This window comes from Gymnoscopelus braueri (genome assembly GCF_963280865.1).
Source record: "Gymnoscopelus braueri genome assembly, chromosome: 13".
Taxonomy (NCBI): Eukaryota; Metazoa; Chordata; class Actinopteri; order Myctophiformes; family Myctophidae; genus Gymnoscopelus; species Gymnoscopelus braueri.
In genome coordinates, this window is record NC_137615.1 from 45,039,056 (window position 1) to 45,061,134 (window position 22,079).

General features: G+C 40.2%; 1 protein-coding gene across 2 annotated transcripts; it reads left to right on the forward strand.

The window, feature by feature from the left end:
• Window positions 1–369: 369 nt before the first annotated feature.
• On the forward strand, window positions 370–20,531 carry LOC308098010 (mucolipin-1-like; the record flags this gene model as incomplete). 2 transcript variants are annotated; one of them, XM_080446226.1, is made up of 14 exons in its annotated part: window positions 370–553; window positions 1,545–1,813; window positions 2,998–3,159; window positions 5,286–5,442; window positions 8,034–8,115; window positions 8,568–8,664; window positions 9,950–10,049; window positions 11,563–11,669; window positions 12,212–12,361; window positions 12,810–12,911; window positions 13,211–13,333; window positions 13,879–14,085; window positions 14,918–15,048; window positions 16,646–20,531. In XM_080446226.1, coding segments are annotated over exons 1-14 (1,731 nt in total). In that variant the 5' UTR covers window positions 370–510. The 2 variants fall into 2 exon arrangements, with proteins under 2 accessions (XP_080302352.1, XP_080302351.1); XM_080446225.1 differs by lacking the exon at window positions 16,646–20,531 and having other exon boundaries at window positions 14,918–15,052.
• Window positions 20,532–22,079: the final 1,548 nt, after the last annotated feature.

The window sequence follows — 22,079 nt, forward strand, 5'->3', positions numbered from 1 at the left end:
GAACCGCATACGTTGGTCACGTGACTGTTCTCATGTGACCAAATGGGAAGTAGTGATTGGCCGTTACATGGAAATCGGTGACCTGTTCAATTCTGTGACTCCAGAATAATAATACAAATCTACAGTACAAAGTAACTAGTAACTAAAGTTGTCCAATAATTGTAGTGGAGTAAAAGTATAATATTTTCCCGTGAGATGTGGAGGAGAAGTTAAAGTATTGGAAATTGGAAAGACTCCAGTAAAGTAAAAGTACCTAAAATGTACATGTAAATGTACTTATTTCAAAACACAGCAGTGCGTGGCGTCGCGGACGGTGACAGGTCACCGTTGTTGGTGTAACGCCATGTTTACCAAGTGGTTCTGCTCTCACTGAGCATCGTCTATGAACATGCTCTTATCATCTTATAACATGTTAATACAGTGGCACTGAACGGCTTTTATTAACATGCTATTATTATGCATAACATCTGATAATAGCATCGATGATATAATTGTGATCAGAGCATCGCCATGGCATCTGAAAATCATATCTGCATCCGAGACACTGCTTCAGGTTTGTTTACCATCTTATTATTATTATTAGTAGTAGTATTATTGTTGTTGTTTTATTTATTATTATTATCATTATTATTATTATTATTGTTATTATTATTAGTAGTAGTAGTAGTAGTAGCATTATTATTATTATTATTGTTGTTATTTTATTGTTTTGTTATTATTATTATTATTATTGTTAGTAGTAGTATTGTTGTTGTTCTTTTATTGTTTTGTTGTTATTATTATTAGGCCTATTATTATTATTATTATTATTATTATTATTATCATTAGTAGTAGTAGTAGTATTGTTGTTCTTTTATTGTAAAATAAACAACACATTTTTCAAGGTTTAAAATAAATGCCTTTTTCCCTATGTTTTTATTTATATTAAAGTTATAGCTATAATAATCTTGCTATAATATAAAAATTATAAATTATATATTTGTGTTTATCTGATTAAAAATGCAGAAACACATTAACGCATTAAGATCTGAGGCTGATTCTACAAATGCCTTCTAAACCAGTAGTTCTCAAACTTTTTTTTTTTTTTAAAGCAAACATTTTTAACTCAAATCTTTGCTTCTGGGGGATTCTACAAAATGTCAGTTTTTTGTGGAAAAAAACGTATGTTGCTTTAATATCAGTGGTTCTCAAACCTTTTCTTGTCAAGGACCCCCAAAATGATATGTATTTGGCTACGGACCCCCATCTCAAAATATTTTGTTCCAGGGGACCCCCAGAAGCAAAGATTTGAGTTAAAAATGTTCGCTTTAAAAATATATATATATTCGAAGATTTGCACACATTTTCACGACTTTCTTTCTCAAAAATAACAGATCTACAAGCTCATAGCGCGGCACTCGGTGCCGCGCTACGAGCTTGTATGTCTGCTATTTTTGAATATTCAAAAGAAATCTTAAAATGACACAGCTGTGTTCCCGTTCTTAATGGGTTAATGGGTTATAAGCACAAACAAATCAGTGGAAATCTGTTTTTCGTGGTTCCAGAGAAAGACAGGCTGTTATCATCCGTGACCAGCTATGGGTCCCAGCAGGACGCGCTTGGTGGCGGTGGCGGCGGGGAGGAGCCCCGTCCCTGCAGCCTGGCGGTGGGCGGCGGCCATCATCAGCAGGAGGAGGAAGAAGAGGAGGAGGAGGCCCTGAGGAGGAAGCTCAAGTACTTCTTCATGAGCCCCTGTGACAAGTACCACGCCAAGGGCCGCAAGCCTTTCAAACTGGGTCTGCAGCTGCTCAAGATCATCATTGTCACCGTGCAGGTATGGGGGCACGCCAGTGACAGTATCGATTTGATTAGATTCTTTTATCGAAGGGATAGCCATCAGTGGTGGAAAAAGCACTCAAATTCTTTACTTAAGTAAAAGTACCAATACTGCAATACAGAAATACTCTGTTACAAGAAAAAGTCCAGAATTCAAAATTGACTTGAGTAAAAGCACAAAAGTATTGGCATCAAAAGTACTAAAATGTTTGAAAATAGCAGATCTTTTCGGAAGGGGGTCTGCGGCCAAATACATATTCATTTGGGGGTCCTTGACATGGGGTTAGGGTCAGAGAATCCCTTTAGTTCGGCTATGTTTTTCTATTTTTGAAACGTTTTGAAAGTGGAAAAGGTTACGTCTCGTCTGTGAATGTTGTAACTATTGAAGCAGTGGAAACAAATTAAAAAGCGCTTAATGCTTATGACTAAATAATCTTCATGACTAAATAATCGGGTCGATTTGGAACGCAGGTTCTTCTTTGTCCATTTCCTTAACCCATTCAATCCGGGAACGCATCTGTGTCATTTTAAGATTTCTTTGGCTATTCAAAAATAGCAGATCTACAAGCTCATAGCGCGGCACCGAGTGCCGCGCTATGAGCTTGTAGATCTGTTATTTTTTTTAAACAATCGGTGAAAATGTGTGCAAATCTTTGAAAAATTATTTTTTAAACATTTGTAAAATATTTTGTTCCAGGGATCCCCCAGAAGCAAAGATTTGTGTTAAAAACGTAAAAAAAAAATATATATATATCCTCCTATAATTCCACAAACCTCCGGTGAGACCAAAATGTGGTGAGACCAAAATTGTTCTGCCCGGTTCTCAGCTGTTTATTAGCGTTTTTGTGTAAAAGAATGTCGCCATGGTTACGGAGCTGCCCAGCTATGGGACAAACTGCCTCCCGGGTTGCCAGATCATGTGCGCATATCCCCCCATGGATGCGTCGACCGGGTATGGACTAGTTCAAAGATAATTTTCACGATTTAGAAAAATAAATAGCAGATCTACAAGCTCATAGCGCGGCACTCGGTTTTGGACATCGATCACGGCGATATATGTATTTTGGTGGGTTTTTGACTTTACTTTTCTTTTCTTCTTTTTTTCCCCCTCTGTCTGTGGAAAGGTTTACCCGGGCCTGTACTGAAACCTCACTTGTTTTGTCTCTCCCCTGGTCTTTGCAGTTGGTGCTGTTTGGACTGAGAAACCAGATGGTGGTGACGTTCAAGGAGGAGAACACGGCGACGTTCAGACACCTGTTTCTGAAAGGCTACCTGGACGACGCGCCCCAGGCTGTCCACACGCAGAGCCAGCTGTACAGCCACATCAACTACACCGTGACACAGGTAGAGAATAACTGGCAGTGGTGTAAAGTAACTAAGTACATTTACTCAAGTACTGTACTTAAGTGTTTCCAATTTTCAATACTTTTACTTCTACTCCACACATATTGTACTTTTACTCCACTACAATCATTTGAGAACTTTAGTTACTAGTTACTTTGCAGATATAAATTATTATATTATAAAACATAAATTAACCACTTTAGCCCTATTTTATACAGAGGCTATTTGAAAATAGCCGATCTACAAGCTCACAACGCGTTGTGAGCTTGTAGATCTGCTATTTTCAAACATTTTTGTACTTTTACTTTTGGTACTTTAAGTATAGTTTGACGCCAATACGTGTGTACTTTAGTAACATTTTGAACACAGGCCTTTTACTTTTAACAGAGTATTTTTATATGGTGGTATTGCTACTTTTACTTAAAGTAATACTAGGTAACGTTTTCAACAAAACTAAAGTTAAATTGTATATCTTTTGTGAGTGGCAAAAGTTTCACAACACCCACTCCATGAATTTCACCCCCGGAAGCCTTTTATTTATATATTTTCTATTGAACGGTGACGGGGGGGACTTTCCCGGGAAAATGACGTCATCTGGCCGGAAAACGGAGGCGGAAATGCACTGGTTTCCTGTTTGGCCAGGAACTACCGCAACGGTTTCCTGTTTGGCCAGGAACTACCGCGCTAATAACAAAAAGGAACCTCACACTGATTTTAAGAGAATGTAGGATTGGAAGATCGAAAAAGAACAGAAAAAGAAAGCACAGCTCATGGTAACTAATGCTCCACTGGCTAAGAGAAACGATCCGCAGATAGTATAAAACAATTACGGTAAAATAACGCTTTTTGAAACGCTTCTGGCTTCCGGTGAAAACAAATGGAATTCTGGGTAATCGAGGACTACGGAAATTGTATGCAGTGACGGTAGTGACCAGCAGAGGTTGCTAAAAATCGTTATTTGTGAATCTGCATTGTACAACAAAAGTAAGAAATGTGAGTACTTTTTCCACCACTGACAACAGGTAGATAATAACTGTACAGCCACCTCAACTACACTGGACAACAGGTAGATAATAACTGTACACTACACCAGTGGTTCTCAACCTTTTCTGGATCAGGGCCAATTCCGAATGTGTTCGCGTCTCACCCATATGACCATACAGTTCTCAAATTCTTTGGATTTCTTTTTATTGGAACGTAAAATAATGGCTTTTTATTTTCGACCCATAAATATGGTTCCACAACCCAACAATTAGTCCCAACCCAATGTTTGGGAAACACTGAGGTAGAGAACAGAGAATTAGTTGATCGTTTACTTTTTCTGTGTGTGTGTGTGTGTGTGTGTGTGTGTGTGTGTGTTGTAAAATGTTCAAGCTCTCTATTCTGACAGTAGGGGTGTAACGATTTTAACAGCGATTCGATAGGCATACGATTCAATGATTTAAAATCCATACAGTAACTATTTAGCAAAACAAATTAATCTGTTTGAAACATGTGGATAGTGCAGATTTTTAAAGGAAAAATGTATTATTATGGATATAAATAAGTAAACACAGTGATTCTCTGGCAAATATATGGACATTGTATTTGAACACATATGGACAAACCCACACCTTGACATAAACACAGAGAATACACACATTTATCGATAAATCAAGTGTAGCGATATGTAATGGAAAAGTAATTAAACCCCTCTTTCTCTTTTTTCTTAAAATTGCTAAATACAACACACAAGAACTTAGTATTAATAAAATTGATTATTTGCATTGCAAAACGATTCGATACGATACAAAGTCAATTTTGCTGTTTACATATCGATATAGTAGATCGTTGGAAATTCAAATCGATTTTTCGATGCAGTTACTAACTATCTGACAGTAATCAAATCATTGCTAGTGTTTGGTGGGACACCGATTTCAGTTTTCAGTTGGGACACCAATTCATCCAATCTGGTGAGAGAACCCAATTATTAGGTTCAATTTGATCGTGTTTCAGTTCCAATTTTGTCACACACGCACAAAAGTAAATATTATTTGTATCAAAATCGCTAATCAATGTTTTTTTTATTTTTATGGAATAGTTGGATTAACTGTTGCACCCCGGCTTTGTTTTTCTCCCCCATGCAGTACATGGCTCTGCCGCGGATCTCCCTGGGACGGTACGCGTACGTGCCGGGGGTCGGGGTGAACGGCAGCGCCCTCTCCCTGTGCCAGCGGTACTACAGGAAAGGCAGCATTTATCCCGCCAACGACACGTTTGACATCGATCCCCACGTCGACACCAGTAAGGCGTCCTCGGTCTAGGGCACAAAATGTGTGCAAATCTTTCAACATTAAAGCAAACATTTGTAACTTAAATGTTTACTTCTGGGGGGTCCCTGGGACAACATATTTTGAGATGGGGGGGTCCCTGGCCAAATACATATCATTTAAAAAAAAAACTGTTAGGATTTAGAAGACAGATTTGTAGAATCCCCCAGAAGCAAAGATTTGAGTTACAAATGTTCGCTTTAAAAAATATATATATTCAAAGATTTGCAAAAAAGAAAAAAGAATTGCTGATCTACAAGCTCATAGCGCGGCACTCAGTGCCGCGCTATGAGCTTGTATATCTGCTATTTTTGAATAGCCAAAGAAATCTAAAAGTGACACAGATTCTTTCCCGGTCATAATGGGTTAATAAAAAGGAATGATCCCTAGTAGGACAGTGGTTCTCAAACTGTATCATGTCAAGGACCCCCATATTAATAGGTATTTGGCCGCAGACCCCCATCATTTTTTGGAAAATAGAAGATCTACAAGCTCACAACGCGTCACATTGCGATGCGTTCTGAACTTGTAGATCAGCTATTTTCAAATAGCCAACAGGTTTAAAGTGGTCAAGCTGATTTTGATGCTATATTAACCCATTTCGCTGGGGACCCCCTGGAACCCCCTCAAGGACCCCTGGGGGTCCCCGGACCTCACCCTCCTTTTTTCCCTCTACACCGATCTGTTGGGGCGAAAATAGCGGATCCACAAGCTCATTACAACGCTCATTGTGACCTTGTAGATCTGCTATTCTCGCTGAATGTTCGTGTGCGTGCGCGTCAGAGCGTGGCTGTTCCATATATGTCAGGATGACCCACTTACTTAATGCCTGAAATAGTTCCTACTATATCGTTGTTGTCGGGCAGAAACCTCTTATCTCCATATTTTTTTACTTTTTGTATTTTTTCGTAAATGAACGCCCTACTTGATCATACTACAGCGTTCGCAACGCGTTTTGAGCTTGTAGATCTGCTACTTTTGATACTTTTGAATTTGAAATCCCTGAAAATGTACAGTTTTGGACATACAAGGTTTCCACCCGACAGAGACGATATGCAGTGGTGGAAAGTAACTAAGTTAATTTACTCAAATAAGTAAAAAAATATGGTACTTTTGGGTATTTCCACGTTTCGATACTTTTCGATACCTCTACATCACTACATCTACAGGTAGTTAGTTAGCAAGTTAATTTGCTGATTCAAATTATTAACACAAAACGTTAACCACTTAATCCCTTTTTTTATATACCTCTGCAATTTTTTATTTTTTTAATACAGGCCTCTTACTTGTAACAGAGTATTTTTATATTGTGGTATTGCTGTTTTTACTTAAATAAAAAACTTGGAATACTACTTCCATCACTCACTACAGGACACAAAGAACACCCACCACTACCACCACCACAGTCTCTTGTTTTGTGTTTATCCACAGACTTTAGGTGTTGACTAATGCTGACTAATGGTGGTTTTTGGCAGTGGTGGAAAAAGTACTCACATGTTTTACTTAAGTAAAAGTATCAATACTACAATGTGGAAATTTAGTTACAAGTAAAAGTCCGGAATTCGACTTGAGTAAAAGTACTAAAGTATTAGTATCAAAATGTGCTAAAGTACCAAAAGTAGAAAGTACTCATTATGCAGAATGTCCCATTTCAAAAGTTTTCAAATGTATACAAATCGTTTGAAAATAGCAGATCTACAAGCTCACAATGCGCAAAAAAAGACAGACTGAGAGACAGACGGAGATGAAAAGTAACTTCCACAAGGCCTGTGCTGCAGCTTTTTAGGGGCGTAGTGGAAATGTAGAATGGTCTGTGCTTTTCACGTGACTTGGAAACCGTGCGGTCATTTCTGTGACTCAGTGAAAGCCACTGAGTTTAATTTATCCATTTGTAACTCTGAGAGAGTAGAACCAAATGGACCCTTATGCGGGTCAGAGTTAAATGAACACTCAGGAAGTGTTAAAAGAGCCTCTGTGGTGTTCCTCTATTGCAGTGTTTCCCAACCTTTTTTCCTTGGACCCTCCCACCCCCACACATGCGCACACATACTAACACAGTCACACACTTGTACACTATGTTTCAAACATGTTATCCACTTAAGCCCTATATAACCACAAGCTCGCAAAGCGGTGCAGTGCATTGTGAGCTTGTAGACCTGTTTATTTTTTTGCTATTTCATAAAAAACCTTTTCAAACATGTAGGCTTTTCTTTTGTAGAACATTGGTTCTCAATGTGGGGTATTCAAAAATAGCAGATATACAAGCTCACAGCGCATCACTTTGTGCCGTGCTGTGAGCTTGTACAGCTGCTATTTTAGCCATTTTTAGAAAAATATTGAAAATGTTTAATGTTGTTTTTTCTTTCTTCATAAATCTTCTCTTCTGGGGGTCCCTGCCCGGGCACAAAATATTTTCAGATGGGGGTCTGCGGCCAAAAACAATCAATTTGAGGGTCCTTGACTTGTAAATGTTTGAGAACCACTATTGTAGACTACCACCAAACAGACAAGCCCCCTCCCTCCCTGGAACCGCTGGTCTAATGGTGTTGTTCACGTCTTCCACAGAGTGTGTTGGTTTGGAGCCGGTTCCCGACCCTTCCTACCTCCAGAACTCTGACTACAAGAACTTCACACTCAAGTTTCACAAGTTAGAACAATTGTTGCTCATTGTGTGTGTGTGTGTGTGTGTGTGTGTGTGTGTGTGTGTGTGTGTGTGTGTGTGTGTGTGTGTGTGTGTGTGTGTGTGTGTGTGTGTGTGTGTGTGTGTGTGTGTGTGTGTGTGTGTGTGTGTGTGTGTGTGTGTGTGTGTGTGTGTGTGTGTGTGTGTGAGAATATTGCAAAAGCTAGATAAAACAAGATGGAGACACACACACACATTTGGACATTGGAGTCATTGCAAAACTCATGGCTTTTTTGGGGTATTTGAAAAAAGAAAGAAAATAAGGTTTTTAAATGTTTTGCCTAATGACATGCCCATCATACAGATGTCAGGTTAAAAGTGGTTAAAAACATCCAACTCTGTCTGTTATAAATATCTTTGTCTTTCATACAGGATTTGTCTCTTTTCTAATTGCCTGTGTGTCCTGTGTGTGTCCCCAGGCTGATAAATGTCACCATAGAGTTCCAGCTGAAGGCCATCAACCTCCAGACCATAATAAACAACGAGATTCCAGACTGTTACACCTTTACTATCATGGTGAAATTCTACCTCTCCTGCTGTTGTTTATCACCTCTGGCTGATATCTAGGGCTGGAACTGTCGATTAACTTCTTAGCGATTAGTCTATCCATTACTTTTTCAATTAATTGAATAATGGAGAAGTGCGTTTTTCTTTTTTATATATATATTTTTTAATGATATGTAATGAATTTTTTTTGTTATATATCAACATATATCAAGCTTTATTTTATACTTGGTTGAACAGTGCCGTGCTATTGCAGTTGTAGATGCCTCTCGATTATTCGATTAAGCGACATGAGCAAGATAAAGTTGGTGAGAGATTCTAACTGTACCTTCATCTTGATTCTAGCAATTGACCAAAATATGGCTACTATGCAGACATGTCTTGGCTTAAGGATGTTATTTAGATAGCATGCTGTTCAGATAGATGCTAGGTTTGATGTGGCTGTCAGTGGTTCTCAAACTTTTGCATGTCAAGGACCCCCAAAATTATATGTATTTGGCCGCGGACCCCCATCTCAAAATATGTTGTTCCGGGGACCCCCAGAAGCAAAGATTTGAGTTAAAATGTTCGCTTTAAAAATATATATATATTCAAAGATTTACACACATTTTCACGATTTTTCAAAAATAGCGGATCTACAAGCTCGTAGCGTGGCACTCGGTGCCGCGCTATGAGCTTGTATGTCTGCTATTTTTGAATAGCCAATGTGTAAAATAATGCTTTTTAGCTCAAATCTAAAAATGACACAGATGCGTTCCAGGTCTTAACACATTTACCGCCGGGCCCGTAGTTCTACGGGCCGTTAAATCCAACGGTTAAGCGCCGAGCCCGTAGTCCTACGGGCTGCGGTCTTTTCGCGCATGCGCGGTCCGGGTGCACTTTCGGAATTTTTTTGATCCACTTCCGTTTCCGGTTTGATGACAGGAAATAGAATTATTTGGGATCCGGTTTCGACGATCACGCCCGCTCCCATTCTACAGACGAAACTGAAACTCAATTCTCTTCCTGTAGTTTTTTCTCCTCGCATTTCACTGTTTAACGTAATCCGCTCTAACTCAAACATGGATGCCCCGTTTGACACGCGATCTTCACTGGGAGATACAGGGAGATCTCGCGGATGTAAACAGACCGTTCACGGCTCAATCTTAAGGATTTTAACAAGATCTATGGCGACATGAAAAAAACAAAAAAACAACAAAAACACCTTGGCACTGGTGAGTACATTATGAGATTAACCTCTGGCGGTGGATGTGTTAATGGGTTAAATTGTAATTGTATATTGTGTGTGTGCCATCAGATTGTCATGGATAACAAGGCTCACAGCGGCAGAGTCAAGATCCAACTGGAGAACCACGCCTCCATTAAGGAGTGTACAGACCCCAACGTGAGGGGACATGGTGAGTGTATGTGGGAACATTAAGGGGGAAATATAAATATAAAGAAATATAGATGGCTGGTTGAAAGTGGTCAAGTGTGTCCGTGTGTTTTATAAATATTGAACCAATGAAAAGTATAAACAAGAGCTTGTGGCTGAATAATTACTACAGTGGATCCATTGGAACACAGTTTTAATAAGAGTAGTAATAAGGAATGATCGATAGATAAAGTCCCCTGATGAATCATTTTAGCTGCAAATTGGGGGGTAGCTTAAATTCAAAATGGGCTATCTATTCTATAGTCGACTTTCGTTTTCCCTTTAAAAAAGGGAAAACCTCGACCACGGCCGAGGCTTTACATGACAGATATATCGTTTTCCCTTTCTTAACACTTTCACTGCCAATAAAATAAAAAAATTATTGAGAAATTTTTCAAAGAAAAAAAAAAGTGCTTAGGAAGCGAGATACAGCCTTTTTCAGTTATAGGTTAAACAAAGAGTGGATGGAGCTGCAAATCTTCAGATAATGATATCTTGGGTTCTGAACACTTTTTTCAAAAAAAAAATATATATATATATATATATATATATTATTTTTTTTAATTTTTTTTACTCGGGATTTCTCGTTCTGGCACTGAGGGTATAACCATAAAACTCGGGATAACTCGGGGCTTGGCACTGAGAGAGTTAAGCATAATTTATATCAGTGGTTCTCAAACTCATGTCAAGGACCCCCAACTTGACACTTATTAGCCCGCGGACCCCCATTTAAAAAATATATGCCAGGGACCCCCACAAGAGAAGATTCGTACGGCTCTAGCAGTGATTTTCAACCATTTTAATTTCAAGAACCCCCACTTTGACATGCATTAGGGCTACAGACCCCCATTTTATGGCATTTCTATCTCTGGGACCCCAATTTATATTGTAAAATCAATGTTAATTGATTGGTAACTCTGAGAGTGTACAAATGGAACCAAATGGACCTCTCAGAGTTACAGACCCATAAGAGTCAATTTGGTTCCTAACTATCCATCATATAGCTGGGGACCCCCTGGAACTCCCTGAAGGACTCCTGGGGGTCCCCGGACCCCACTTTGAGAACCAATGATTTATATGATGTAGAGTAGAACGACGATGTTGCTAACAAGCAACAAAAAAAAACACGTTGTGATGTGCTGCATTTTTACCGGCTTGCAAAGCTGGTCTAAGAAGAGACTGACCTACTAGTCATCCATGTGTTCGACATGTGTTCGACATATTCGCAACATTTTTTCAATCATTGGCTGTCCTTTAAGCCAATGGGGATACTTTCCCATACTCTGGACGGGCGGTCTCGTCCTCCCAAGCTATGGCACTAGACTCTCGCCTCTATGGCAATGTTGCCAGATTCTGCGAGAGAAATCAGAGAAAACAGATAGCAAGCTGGTATACATGACTGAGTCATGTCTTGTTAGCTAGTAGATCAGCCAAGCGAGGCCATAGTGTGACGGAGCATCCATGAATGTTTTCTGTGCTCTTGTCCTGTCGTTCAGCGGAGAGCTACGCACGCCGGCTGTTTGACCTGCTGGTGGCCTTCGTCTGCCTGCTGTCCCTGGTGCTGTGTGGTCGCTCCATTCTGAGAGGAGTCCTCCTGCAACACGTGAGCACACACACACACACACACACACACACACACACACACACACACACACACACACACACACACACACACACACACACACACACACACACACACACACGACACACACAATGTTCTTGATAGCGTCTGTGACATGACAAGACAAAAATATATAAGATTCAAAGTTCGGAAATGTGTTTTTGGTAGATACTTTTTCTGTTGTAACAATGCCAAGCACAATAAGCTGTTTGGCATTGGCAAATATTTTTAATGTGCGTATTTTTCATGGACGTGAAATAAACAGGCTTTCCAACAGTGTACAAGAAGCATTGTTGCACCGAGAAATAATCTACCAAACATACATTTCTGAACTTTTTGTTTTATATATTAAAAATGCCTTCTAGTAGTGTATCATTTCCCCCAGGGATTTATCAAATTATAAGAACACCACTCATGTCATTATGTTCTGTGTGTGTGTGTGTGTGTGTGTGTGTGTGTGTGTGCGTGTGTGTGTGTGTGTGTGTGTGTGTGTGTGTGTGCGTGTGCGTGTGCGTGTGTATCAGGAGTACGTGCAGTTCTTTAAGCACAGGCTGGCTCGTCATGTGACATGGAGCGACAGGATGGAGTTCATTAATGGCTGGTACCTCCTGCTCATCATCAGTGACATGTTCACCATCATCGGCAGCTTCATCAAGATCGCGATCGAGTCCAAGGTGATTGATACATTACAATTAACACACACATTAACAGTCTCTCTTATCCAGAGTGACTTACAGTAAGCAAGGTAAACACATAACATCAAATGCAGAGAGACGGTTAGTGCCTCAGTAAACTAGAATCACAGGTAAACCAAGAACCTAGCATCAGTCTAAACAATATATTATCCAAAATAATAAACTGTACATTGAAACTATAGGATACGAGGTAAACGGTGAACCTAGCATCTGTTTAACCCATTAAGACCTGAGGCCGATTCTTACAAATGTTTTCTGAAAAATTGAAGTTAATATATCAGTGGTGCTCAAACCTTTTCATTTCCAATAAGAGAAAACAGAAAAGTCCCTGAGGGACTCCATAACCATATGGGGTTAAGTTGTTAAGTATATTTAATGCCAAAACGTTGATATTAAATTAAACGTGTATTTGTACTCCACGTCGTAGCATCTGTCCTCCTATGATGTGTGCTCCATCCTGTTGGGAACCTCCACTCTGCTGGTGTGGGTGGGAGTCATCCGCTATCTCAGCTTCTTCCAGAAATATAATGTGAGTGAAACACACACACACGCACGCACGATTGCACCAAAGTTCACATTGGTACTTTGGATTATCCCATTTAGACTGATTCTAAAAAACACCTCCTAAAACCTAAGGTGTTTTTGGAAATGTCCTCCTAAAACCTAAGGTGTTTTTTGGAAATGACCTCCTAAAACCGCTAAAACGGGAACCTTCTGTTTCCAGGCCACCCCACCATTGGGTTACATTTGTACACTCTGGGAGTACACAGTCTGAGGGTTTTGCTGTGCTTGTGCGTGCGTGCGTGTGTTTGTGTATGTGTGTGACAGATCCTGATCGTGACTCTGCGCGCCGCCTTTCCCAACGTGATCCGCTTCTGCTGCTGTGCAGCCGCCATTTACATGGGATACTGCTTCTGCGGATGGATCGTACTGGGGCCCTACCACGCCAAGGTACGCACTCACTGCACAACACCTTCTTCTATGACAACGTGACAATTAAGGCTTCATTTATAATCCGTCCAGTGGTGGAAGAAGTACTCCATTTTTTTAAAATTGAGTAATTTAGAAATACTCCGTTACAAGTAAAAGTCTGGTATTCAGAATTTACTTGAGTGAAAGTACAAAAGTATTGGTATGAAAATATACTTAAAGTATAACTCAGTATGCAGAATGTCCCATTTCAAGTTTTCGAAATGTATAAATCACAACGCGTCGCATCGCGACGCGTTGTGAGCTTGTAGATCGGCTATTTTCAAATGGCAGAAATGTATATAGGGCTGATGTGGGTAATGTATGTTTTGCAATAATAATCTAAATCTACAAAGTAACTAAAGTTTTCAAGTAATTGTAGTGGAGTAAAAGTACAATATTTTCCTCTGAGCGGTATTGGAGTAGAAGTAAAAGTACGGAAAATTGGAAATACTTCAGTAAAGTAAAAAAAATATCCTCGTAACCTGGACTTCTCCCCCTCCTCCTCCCCCCTCCCTCCCCATCAGTTCCGCTCGCTGTCCACGGTGTCGGAGTGTCTGTTCTCGCTGATCAACGGCGACGACATGTTTGTGACGTTTGCGGAGGTGGAGCGCAGCGGTACGCTGGTGTGGCTCTTCAGCCAGCTCTACCTCTACACCTTCATCTCGCTCTTCATCTACATGGTGCTGTCGCTCTTCATCGCGCTCATCACCGGAGCCTACGACACCATCATGGTACGGGCGGCACCGCCGTTGTTTACGTAGTTGTTACACATAGTTATGGTGTTATTATTGGGCATGTCATATTATTATGACATGCCCAGAATAGGGACACTAAAGGGTTCATGTGGTTAATGCAGAGATTAAAGCAGAAGCAAGTCTCACGGCTGAAAATGTTTGTCGGTCCCAAATCTGTTTTTTTTTAAACAGTGTGAAACATTGTGAAAGCTCTTGTTTCCTAAACAATTAACGCAATATGTAGAATCATCATTTTTAGGCATTATCATTCTAAACCTATTATACCTATGTTGTTGCTGTTCTACATACAGCTAACCAGTTGAAGAAAAAGCAAATTGAGACTTTAACTTTTGCTTTTATGAAATAAAATATCCGAGACCATTAGGATCTCGGATATTTATATTTATTTCTCTCACTTTGCGACTCAGTCTGGCCAAGGACCTATTTGACTCGTATTTCCAAACTGTACTTAGGCAAGTCAGGAAGTGACTTGCCGACTACCCCCCCCCCAGACCAATCAGAAGCCAAGGACCGTTTTCTCCTGTTTGTGCAAGTCCTGCCCCTTGGAAATGGTTTGCCAGACTGGATAGCGAAGTGAGAAAAAAAAAATCTACTGAACATAGCAATCAGTCTGGAATCCAGGCTACTTCTGAACGTAAATTTACAATTTACAAAGTAAACAATTGAATATATATTGCTAGTTTGACCAATTCTAATACTCTCTAATCTTGTAAAAGGTTACTGACTTTAATGTTTAATGTAAAATTTAATAAATTCCGATTTCTAATTTCAAAGCATAATTTGCGCTGTCTTTGTGTGTGTGTGGTAGGCCCAGACGCAGGAGCAGACGCGTGTCACGGACCTGCACGTGTTCATGGCAGAGTGCACGGACACACCCAGCTCTGGCAAGTTCAGAGGACCAGAGCCAACCACCTGCTCACTCTTCTGCTGCTGTGACTGGTGAGCAAGAGAGATACGTTTACAGTTAGGAAAAGATTCAGTTTGGGAGTTAGGGTTAGGATTAGACATTTAGAGGTTAGGTTTAGGGGTTGGAATTAGAGTTAAACATGATTTTATACATAGTTGCGTGCCAGTGTCATGCACCGAAAAATAGCCGATCTACAAGCTCAGCTCTGTGCGTGCGTGTGCGTGTGCGTGTGCGTGTGCGTGTGCGTGTGTGTGTGTGTGTGTGTGTGTGTGCTCGTGTGTGACGTCTTTGGCCATGCATGCATCTAAATAAGCACATGCTTCATCAAGTGTGTGTGTACATGCAGGCATAGATAGATTGATAGACCTTTACTGGTCCTGCAGGGGAAATTCTGTCACCAGAGGCATTAAAGTACAGGACTTTAACAGCAGTTAAAGTACAGGTACAGAATCAAAGAAGTACTGTAAGATACAACTAAGAGTAGCTACACACGATAGCTTTGAGTCAAAAAGAAGAAACGTAACAAACACTATTAGCAATGAACGATAGCATACGATTATATATATATACACGATACAGTGTCCTGCACTATGTAGAAACAAATCGTTGCTGTCAGGCAGAAACCTCTTACCGCCATATTTTAACTTTGTTTTTTTGCAAATTAATGCCCTACTTGATCATATTACAGCGTCACACAAAAATCATCAAAAGTAGCAGATCCACAAGCTTGTTCGCGGCACGTTTTGAGCTTGTAGATCTGCTACTTTTTATACTTTTGAATTTGAATCCTGAAAATTAACAGTTTTGGACCCGACAGAGACGAAATACACAGTGTCATTACAGTATGCAATAATTGCGATTAACTATTTAATTGTTTTTTTTTGGCATTGAACATTGGAACATAAAATTCTAAACTAGTTTGCCTTTTAGGCTTTGTAAACGAAGGTTGTACAGGGAAGATAATGACAAATAACTTAAAATATCCAAAGAAATGACTGACAATGACGGGCCAGAACAGTCCATGCATTTAACTTATACCTTCAAAATAAAAATTGCGAATAGCGAAAATAGTCGATCTAGAAGCGACACATGTAGATCTGCTATTTTCGCTATTTTTCAGCGGATGAACTTAATGAATGGAAAGTCATTCTGACAATTATGCGAAATAATTGCGATTATCTCAAATAATTGCTTTTAGGCGATTATGTAATAATTGTGACAGGCCTACGCAGAGGCAAATCTGCAGAATACACTGATATCACTACAGTGTCAGCAGTATTATCAGTACAAAACCGCACCCTACGGTGTTACTGACGAGTAGAAAAACACTGGTGATATTGTGGTGTGTGTGTGTGTGTGTGTGTGTGTGTGTGTGTGTGTGTGTGTGTGTGTGTGTGTGTGTGTGTGTGTGTGTGTGTGTGTGTGTGTGTGTGTGTGTGTGTGTGTGTGTGTGTGTGTGTGTGTGTGTGTGTGTGTGTGTGTGTGTGTGTGTGTGTGTGTGTGTGTGCGTGCGTGCGTGCATCTATTATCCCCTCCCAATCCACGTGTGTGTGTTATCTCTGGGGTCTTGACGTACTCCCCTCTCATTTCAATGACTGTAAATGACATTTTGTGCTCCCCCTCTCACAGACGTGCCAAGTGGGACCATGACAGCGCGTCATGCCTTGAGGACACAGCCACATGCCCTTGGACCACGGCGTCGCTTTCTTTACATTTTAACCCATTAAGACCAAGAACTTAATTTTTTTTTATTTTTTATTGCAAATCTTTGAATATATATATACATTTTAAACTCAAATCTTTGCTTCTGGGGTCCATGGAACAACCTATTTTGATATGGGGTCCGTGTCCAAATACATATAATTTTGGGTGTCCTTGACATGAAACGGTTTGAGAACCACTGATTATAGCAACATACGTTTTTTCAACAAACTGTCAGTATTTAGAAGACATGACTTGTGTAGAATCCCCCAGAAGCAAAGATTTGAGTTACAAATGTTCGCTTTAAAAATATATATATATATTCAAAGATTTGCACACATTTTCACGATATTTTTTTTTGCTATTTTTGAATAGCCAAAGTATAAGATAATGGCTTAAAGTGGTTAAAACCTAAAATGACAGATTTCTTTCCCGGTCTTAATGGGTTAATGGTATCCAGTCCGGAACGCCTACAACGTAATGTGCTTTCAAAAAGCCTTATTACCTGCTCCAGCGTCCCTATGAATAATGTATCCATGACTTCCTCTGAAATGCCCACTTTCCCAGTCTGCTGGTAATGTTTTTTTCACAGGCTGAATGTGAAAACCATTCGTTCGTTCATTGTGTCATGCTGGACATAGATGCTCTGTTATAACTTGAATGTTTCACAGTGTAGAGGATTTTAATGTCTTTTATATCATTTTAGTGTTGTTGTTTTTTGTTTGTTTGCTTTTATCTTTTCGGTTGGGCCAGTATACGATTATGTTTGTGTTTATATGTTCGCTGTCGAGCCGAAACGTTGTATCTCCATATTTCATCTCCTATCTTTCATCATCTTATAGCCAATGTACAAGCTCACAACTGAGCTTGTAGAACAGCTTTTTTCCATGATTTTAAAGAAATGTTTGACAATTTTCACCTATAATGACATGCCCAAAAAAGGTTAGCGTTGTGAGCTTTTGATCGGCTGATACTTAAAGGGATAGTTCATCGCCAAAATGATTTTTTTCTATCGATTAGTCACCCATGGTGTCTCCTACCGGAACCGCTGCCGGTCATCAAATTATTGGCTTAGGAATGCGACAAAAACAAAAAAAATATCCGTGAATTCAAGTCTCCATGGGGTGACTAATCAGCGACGATGTGCTTTATGTGTCTCTGCTCTGGCACTGAGCCAGTCACACAGGCATTGAACATGGAAGCCAGACCAACACAAAGGGAAACGAGCGGGGGACCATTAAACCCGCTACACCCCTGGTTCTCAACGTCGGTGTCCGGGGACCACCGGGGGTCCAAGCCGGACCCTTACGGGTCTGTACCTCAGAGTTGCGTTAACACAGAGGATCTTATACAGTGTCGTTTAGTTCAGTGATTCTCAACCGTTTTCATTTCTTATCTCTAGGAGCTTCTTATCTCTTCTTATCTCTAGGACCCCAATGTACTGTATAATAAAGTGTTAATTTAACTCAGATACAGCGTCCAATTGGAACCAAAATGGTCTCTCGGAGTTACAGACCACCTAAGGGTCCATTTGAGGCCCCTTGGGTGGTCCCAGGGGCCTGAAGTTGAGAACCAGTGTGCTAATAATGCACTGTGAGAGACAGAGCCTTTTTTTCTTTCTTTTTTTTCACAGTGAAAACATTGTAGAGGAAAATCCCGCCTTTTTTCCACAATGTCAAACTGCTGCTTTCGAGGCGCGGTATGAATAATTTTGTGCGTTTTTGCACGTCATGCTAGACTAAACACTGGCTACTGTGAGCGCCGTGTCTGTATTTTATATGAGGTGCCAGACAGACAGCGTAGCTGTAGATTCCTGAGCCCTGTGTCAAGGGATAGCCGCTTGCAGTATTTATTTTATTGTTGTTTATTTGACGGCGGCCAAACAGAAATGTCTCTCCCTACAAAACCAGCGTGCAGTGCAATTCTTTTTTTATTTATTTATAGTCCATGAACAACTGAATTAAAGGGGTATTTCACTTTAAAACACTTCTAGGCTCATTTTAACATCTACTCTTTTGTGTGCACCCCAGACAGTTTTTAAGTTGCTTGATTCGATGTTTCGATGTTTGATATTCCCCCTTCCTGTATGAACCCATTCAACTTAAATCTCCATTTTGATCACGTTAGCCTCATTGAAAACACACATCCCTGGTTCTGGTGACTGATATTGTCCTTCTAATGAATGAGGAGGCCGTGTTTTGTCAATACATTTTTTCAAATCTTTTCTTTTTCAAAATAATTACAAAAAAAATGTAATTACATTTTTAATTTGTTAATTTTAATTAACATGGTTAAAATGGTAAAAACAATTATATAAAATATCTAAATATTGAATCTGAGAGTGGGGTGCACACAAAAGCCTTAGTAGAAGTTAAAATGACCCCAGAAGTTGTATTCATGTCTGTCTGTTTTCATAGAGAAGGCTTTTATTCAGCGTTAATGTCATTGTGATGTACTGTGTAAACTCGTATGAAGGCTACTTTTTAAACTGAAAAGAGATTTTTCCGCTGCTGGAGATAAAGGACACTTTACACTACTGTATATGGTATATCAGGGACAATGGATACAAACACTGCTGTGATCTCTTTAGCACACACACACATGCACTGTCGATAGATTGCATGCACCCTAGCGTCCCTATTCTGGGGGCGAACACTTGGCGAAAATACTTTATCGAGAGAGATTTCAGATAATGGGTATGACAGAGATTTGTTATAAGGGAAACACTAGGGGGCCCAGTATAGACCCCTGGGGGACACCATCAGGCATTCATTAGGACTTCTCCCCGTCTGTATTTATGCTAACTTTTAATGACATTTCATTAAAATGAGGCATTACTGCACTTGAATTGATGAATGGTCTTGACGGGTACAACCGACGTGTTCATGTAATGAATGTTTATTCATACTTTAAAACGCATTTAACGAGGCATGGGACCTGTTAGCTTGGAGTGGTATGAGATGTCTCACATGGGAGGCGTTAATGGAGCTGCCATTATGTGTAGCCTACTTACTTAATGTTTTGGTTCGTGTTCTCTGGTGGACACTTGATTATCAGTGTCTGATGATTATTTACTGCTTTGTTTTTTTTTATTTAAGGGGTACTCAAGATGTTCTCAAACCATGGGTTGGGACCCCAAGTGGGGTGGTGGGAAGTTGACGGTGGGGTCGCACTTTGAAAATTTTTGTATTTTTGAAAAGCACAGCCTGTGAATTCATTTTCTTTATTATTATTATTATTATTAAGGTTCTGGCAACAGATAAAGGCTATATGTATGCTTCCATGTACTACAGTAAATGTGTAGAGAAACATTTTTTCCGTATTAAACCACGGTGATAAGGCACAAAATCAGTAGGAATCACAGAAATATTCCTATTCAAGGCTACCAATGTATGCTTCATTTTTTTCATATACGTTTAACTTTGTAATTGCACTATAAATCAAGTGCCAAAAACAATGGTGTAAAAAGGTTTGAGAACCCATTAGTACTGTACTGCTTACAGTAACTCTGTTAATGCAATTTATTCCGCTGCTATGTTTTTGTTACGTTTTAACATTGTATCACACCCAATGGTTGACTAGTAGATGATAACTGGGAATGCCATGGCTGAGTTTATTGTCCTTACAGTAGGAGGGGGGGCTTGTATAGGTTTGTAAAATGCTTTTTGTAGCATCTTGTATAATTAGTTTTCTTAGAACATTGTGTAAAACTGATAGCCAGTACACTCCAACACATTAAATTGAAAATGTGAAACTGTGTCCATTATTGCTCTGTTTGTGAAAAGATGGAATATTAAAGCTACACCATACCGTATATCGTCTCTGTCGGGTTGACACCTCATTGTGTGCTAAACTGTTACTTTTCATGATTCAAATTCAAAGGCATCAAACGTAGCAGATCTACAAGCTCAAAACGCGTCGCTTCGCGCCGCGTTTCGAGCTTGTAGATCTGCTACTTTTGATGCTTTTGTGTGATGCTGTAGTATGATCAAGTAGGTCGTAAATTTAGGGAAAAAACACAAAGTTAGACTATGGAGAAAAGAGGTTTCTGCCTGACAACAACGATATACTTTAATGTTCTACATGAGATTCACGCCCAGGTTTTTATATCACTTGATTGATTGATTTAATATTTTATTAGACAGAAATGAGTACAGTCAAACACTTGGTCTAAAGGATAACACCAAAAAGGTCCTTTCAGACTTGTTTCCATTGGGGTCCCAGGTATTCAATTCATTCATCAACATATGAATATTATATATATATATATATATATATATATATATATATATATACACACACATACATATAGGTTTGTATATGACCCCATAAGGAACATCAAAAAAGTTAAGGGATAGAGGAGAAGGACACATAGAGGCGCTATAGGCTTAATGTGGTTAAACTAGAAACTAGAAAAATGTGCTCCTCTGTGTACGGGTCTCCGCCAGGCCTGGTTGCAGCATACCCAGGGCCTGCAAACTTCGGCAGTCAGTCATAGCCAGGCGGAACGGAGCATGAGACGGACAGGAGCGAAAACTAGTCTTCGGCCTTAGGCCATCCGGCCTGGCTGGCAGAGACGATAAAGAAAAAGAAACGCACAAAGAAAAAGGGTTTTCATTAAACCGTAGCCTGACACTCGCCCCATGTGCTGGTGCCAGTGGCAGGTTGACCCATGGTCTCCTCGCAAGGCTTCAGCTTCTCTTCGAGCTTGTCAAGGTGGCTCCCCCTGTTCCCAGCCTCTCCCAGGACTCCTGCTGTGCGAAACGGTCCAAGGGCTCCACAGTGGTGAACTCGACGATTATGTTGTTACCCGGACCGCTCTGTGCGTGGCACCAAGGTCCCTTTATAAGTGACACAAAGTCTGTGTTTTGTCATATACGCTGAGGAAGGGCCGAAACGTCCGTATGAAGTGCTGGTATTCTTTTCTGTAAGTAGAACATAGCCACTTGGGTCGTGGACTCTTCACAAGTGTAAATGTCACTTCGCGTGGCATTTACGTTTGACTGCGTTCGAGGCCCTATACACTTTGACCTCGACACCACGCAGGTCACTCGGCCACCGGGAAAGCCCCCCCCCCCCCTCCACCACCACAGGGTGCTTTGGCCGAAGTGTGTGCCCCTGATCCTATAGCTTTCCTCCTATAGCTTTCCCCTAAGGTTCAGAGGAAACCCATGGTGCTGCTCACCCTCATCTATACTAGGGTTTGGATACTTTAGGATTTTAACGATTCTGGTTCCTTAACGATTCCCTCTTAATGGTCCGATTCCTTAACGGTTCCCTATAACGATTCCTAAAGGGGGGTCAAAATGGACCCTTACAGGTCTGTATCTCCGAGAGTGTACAAATGGAACCAAATGGACCC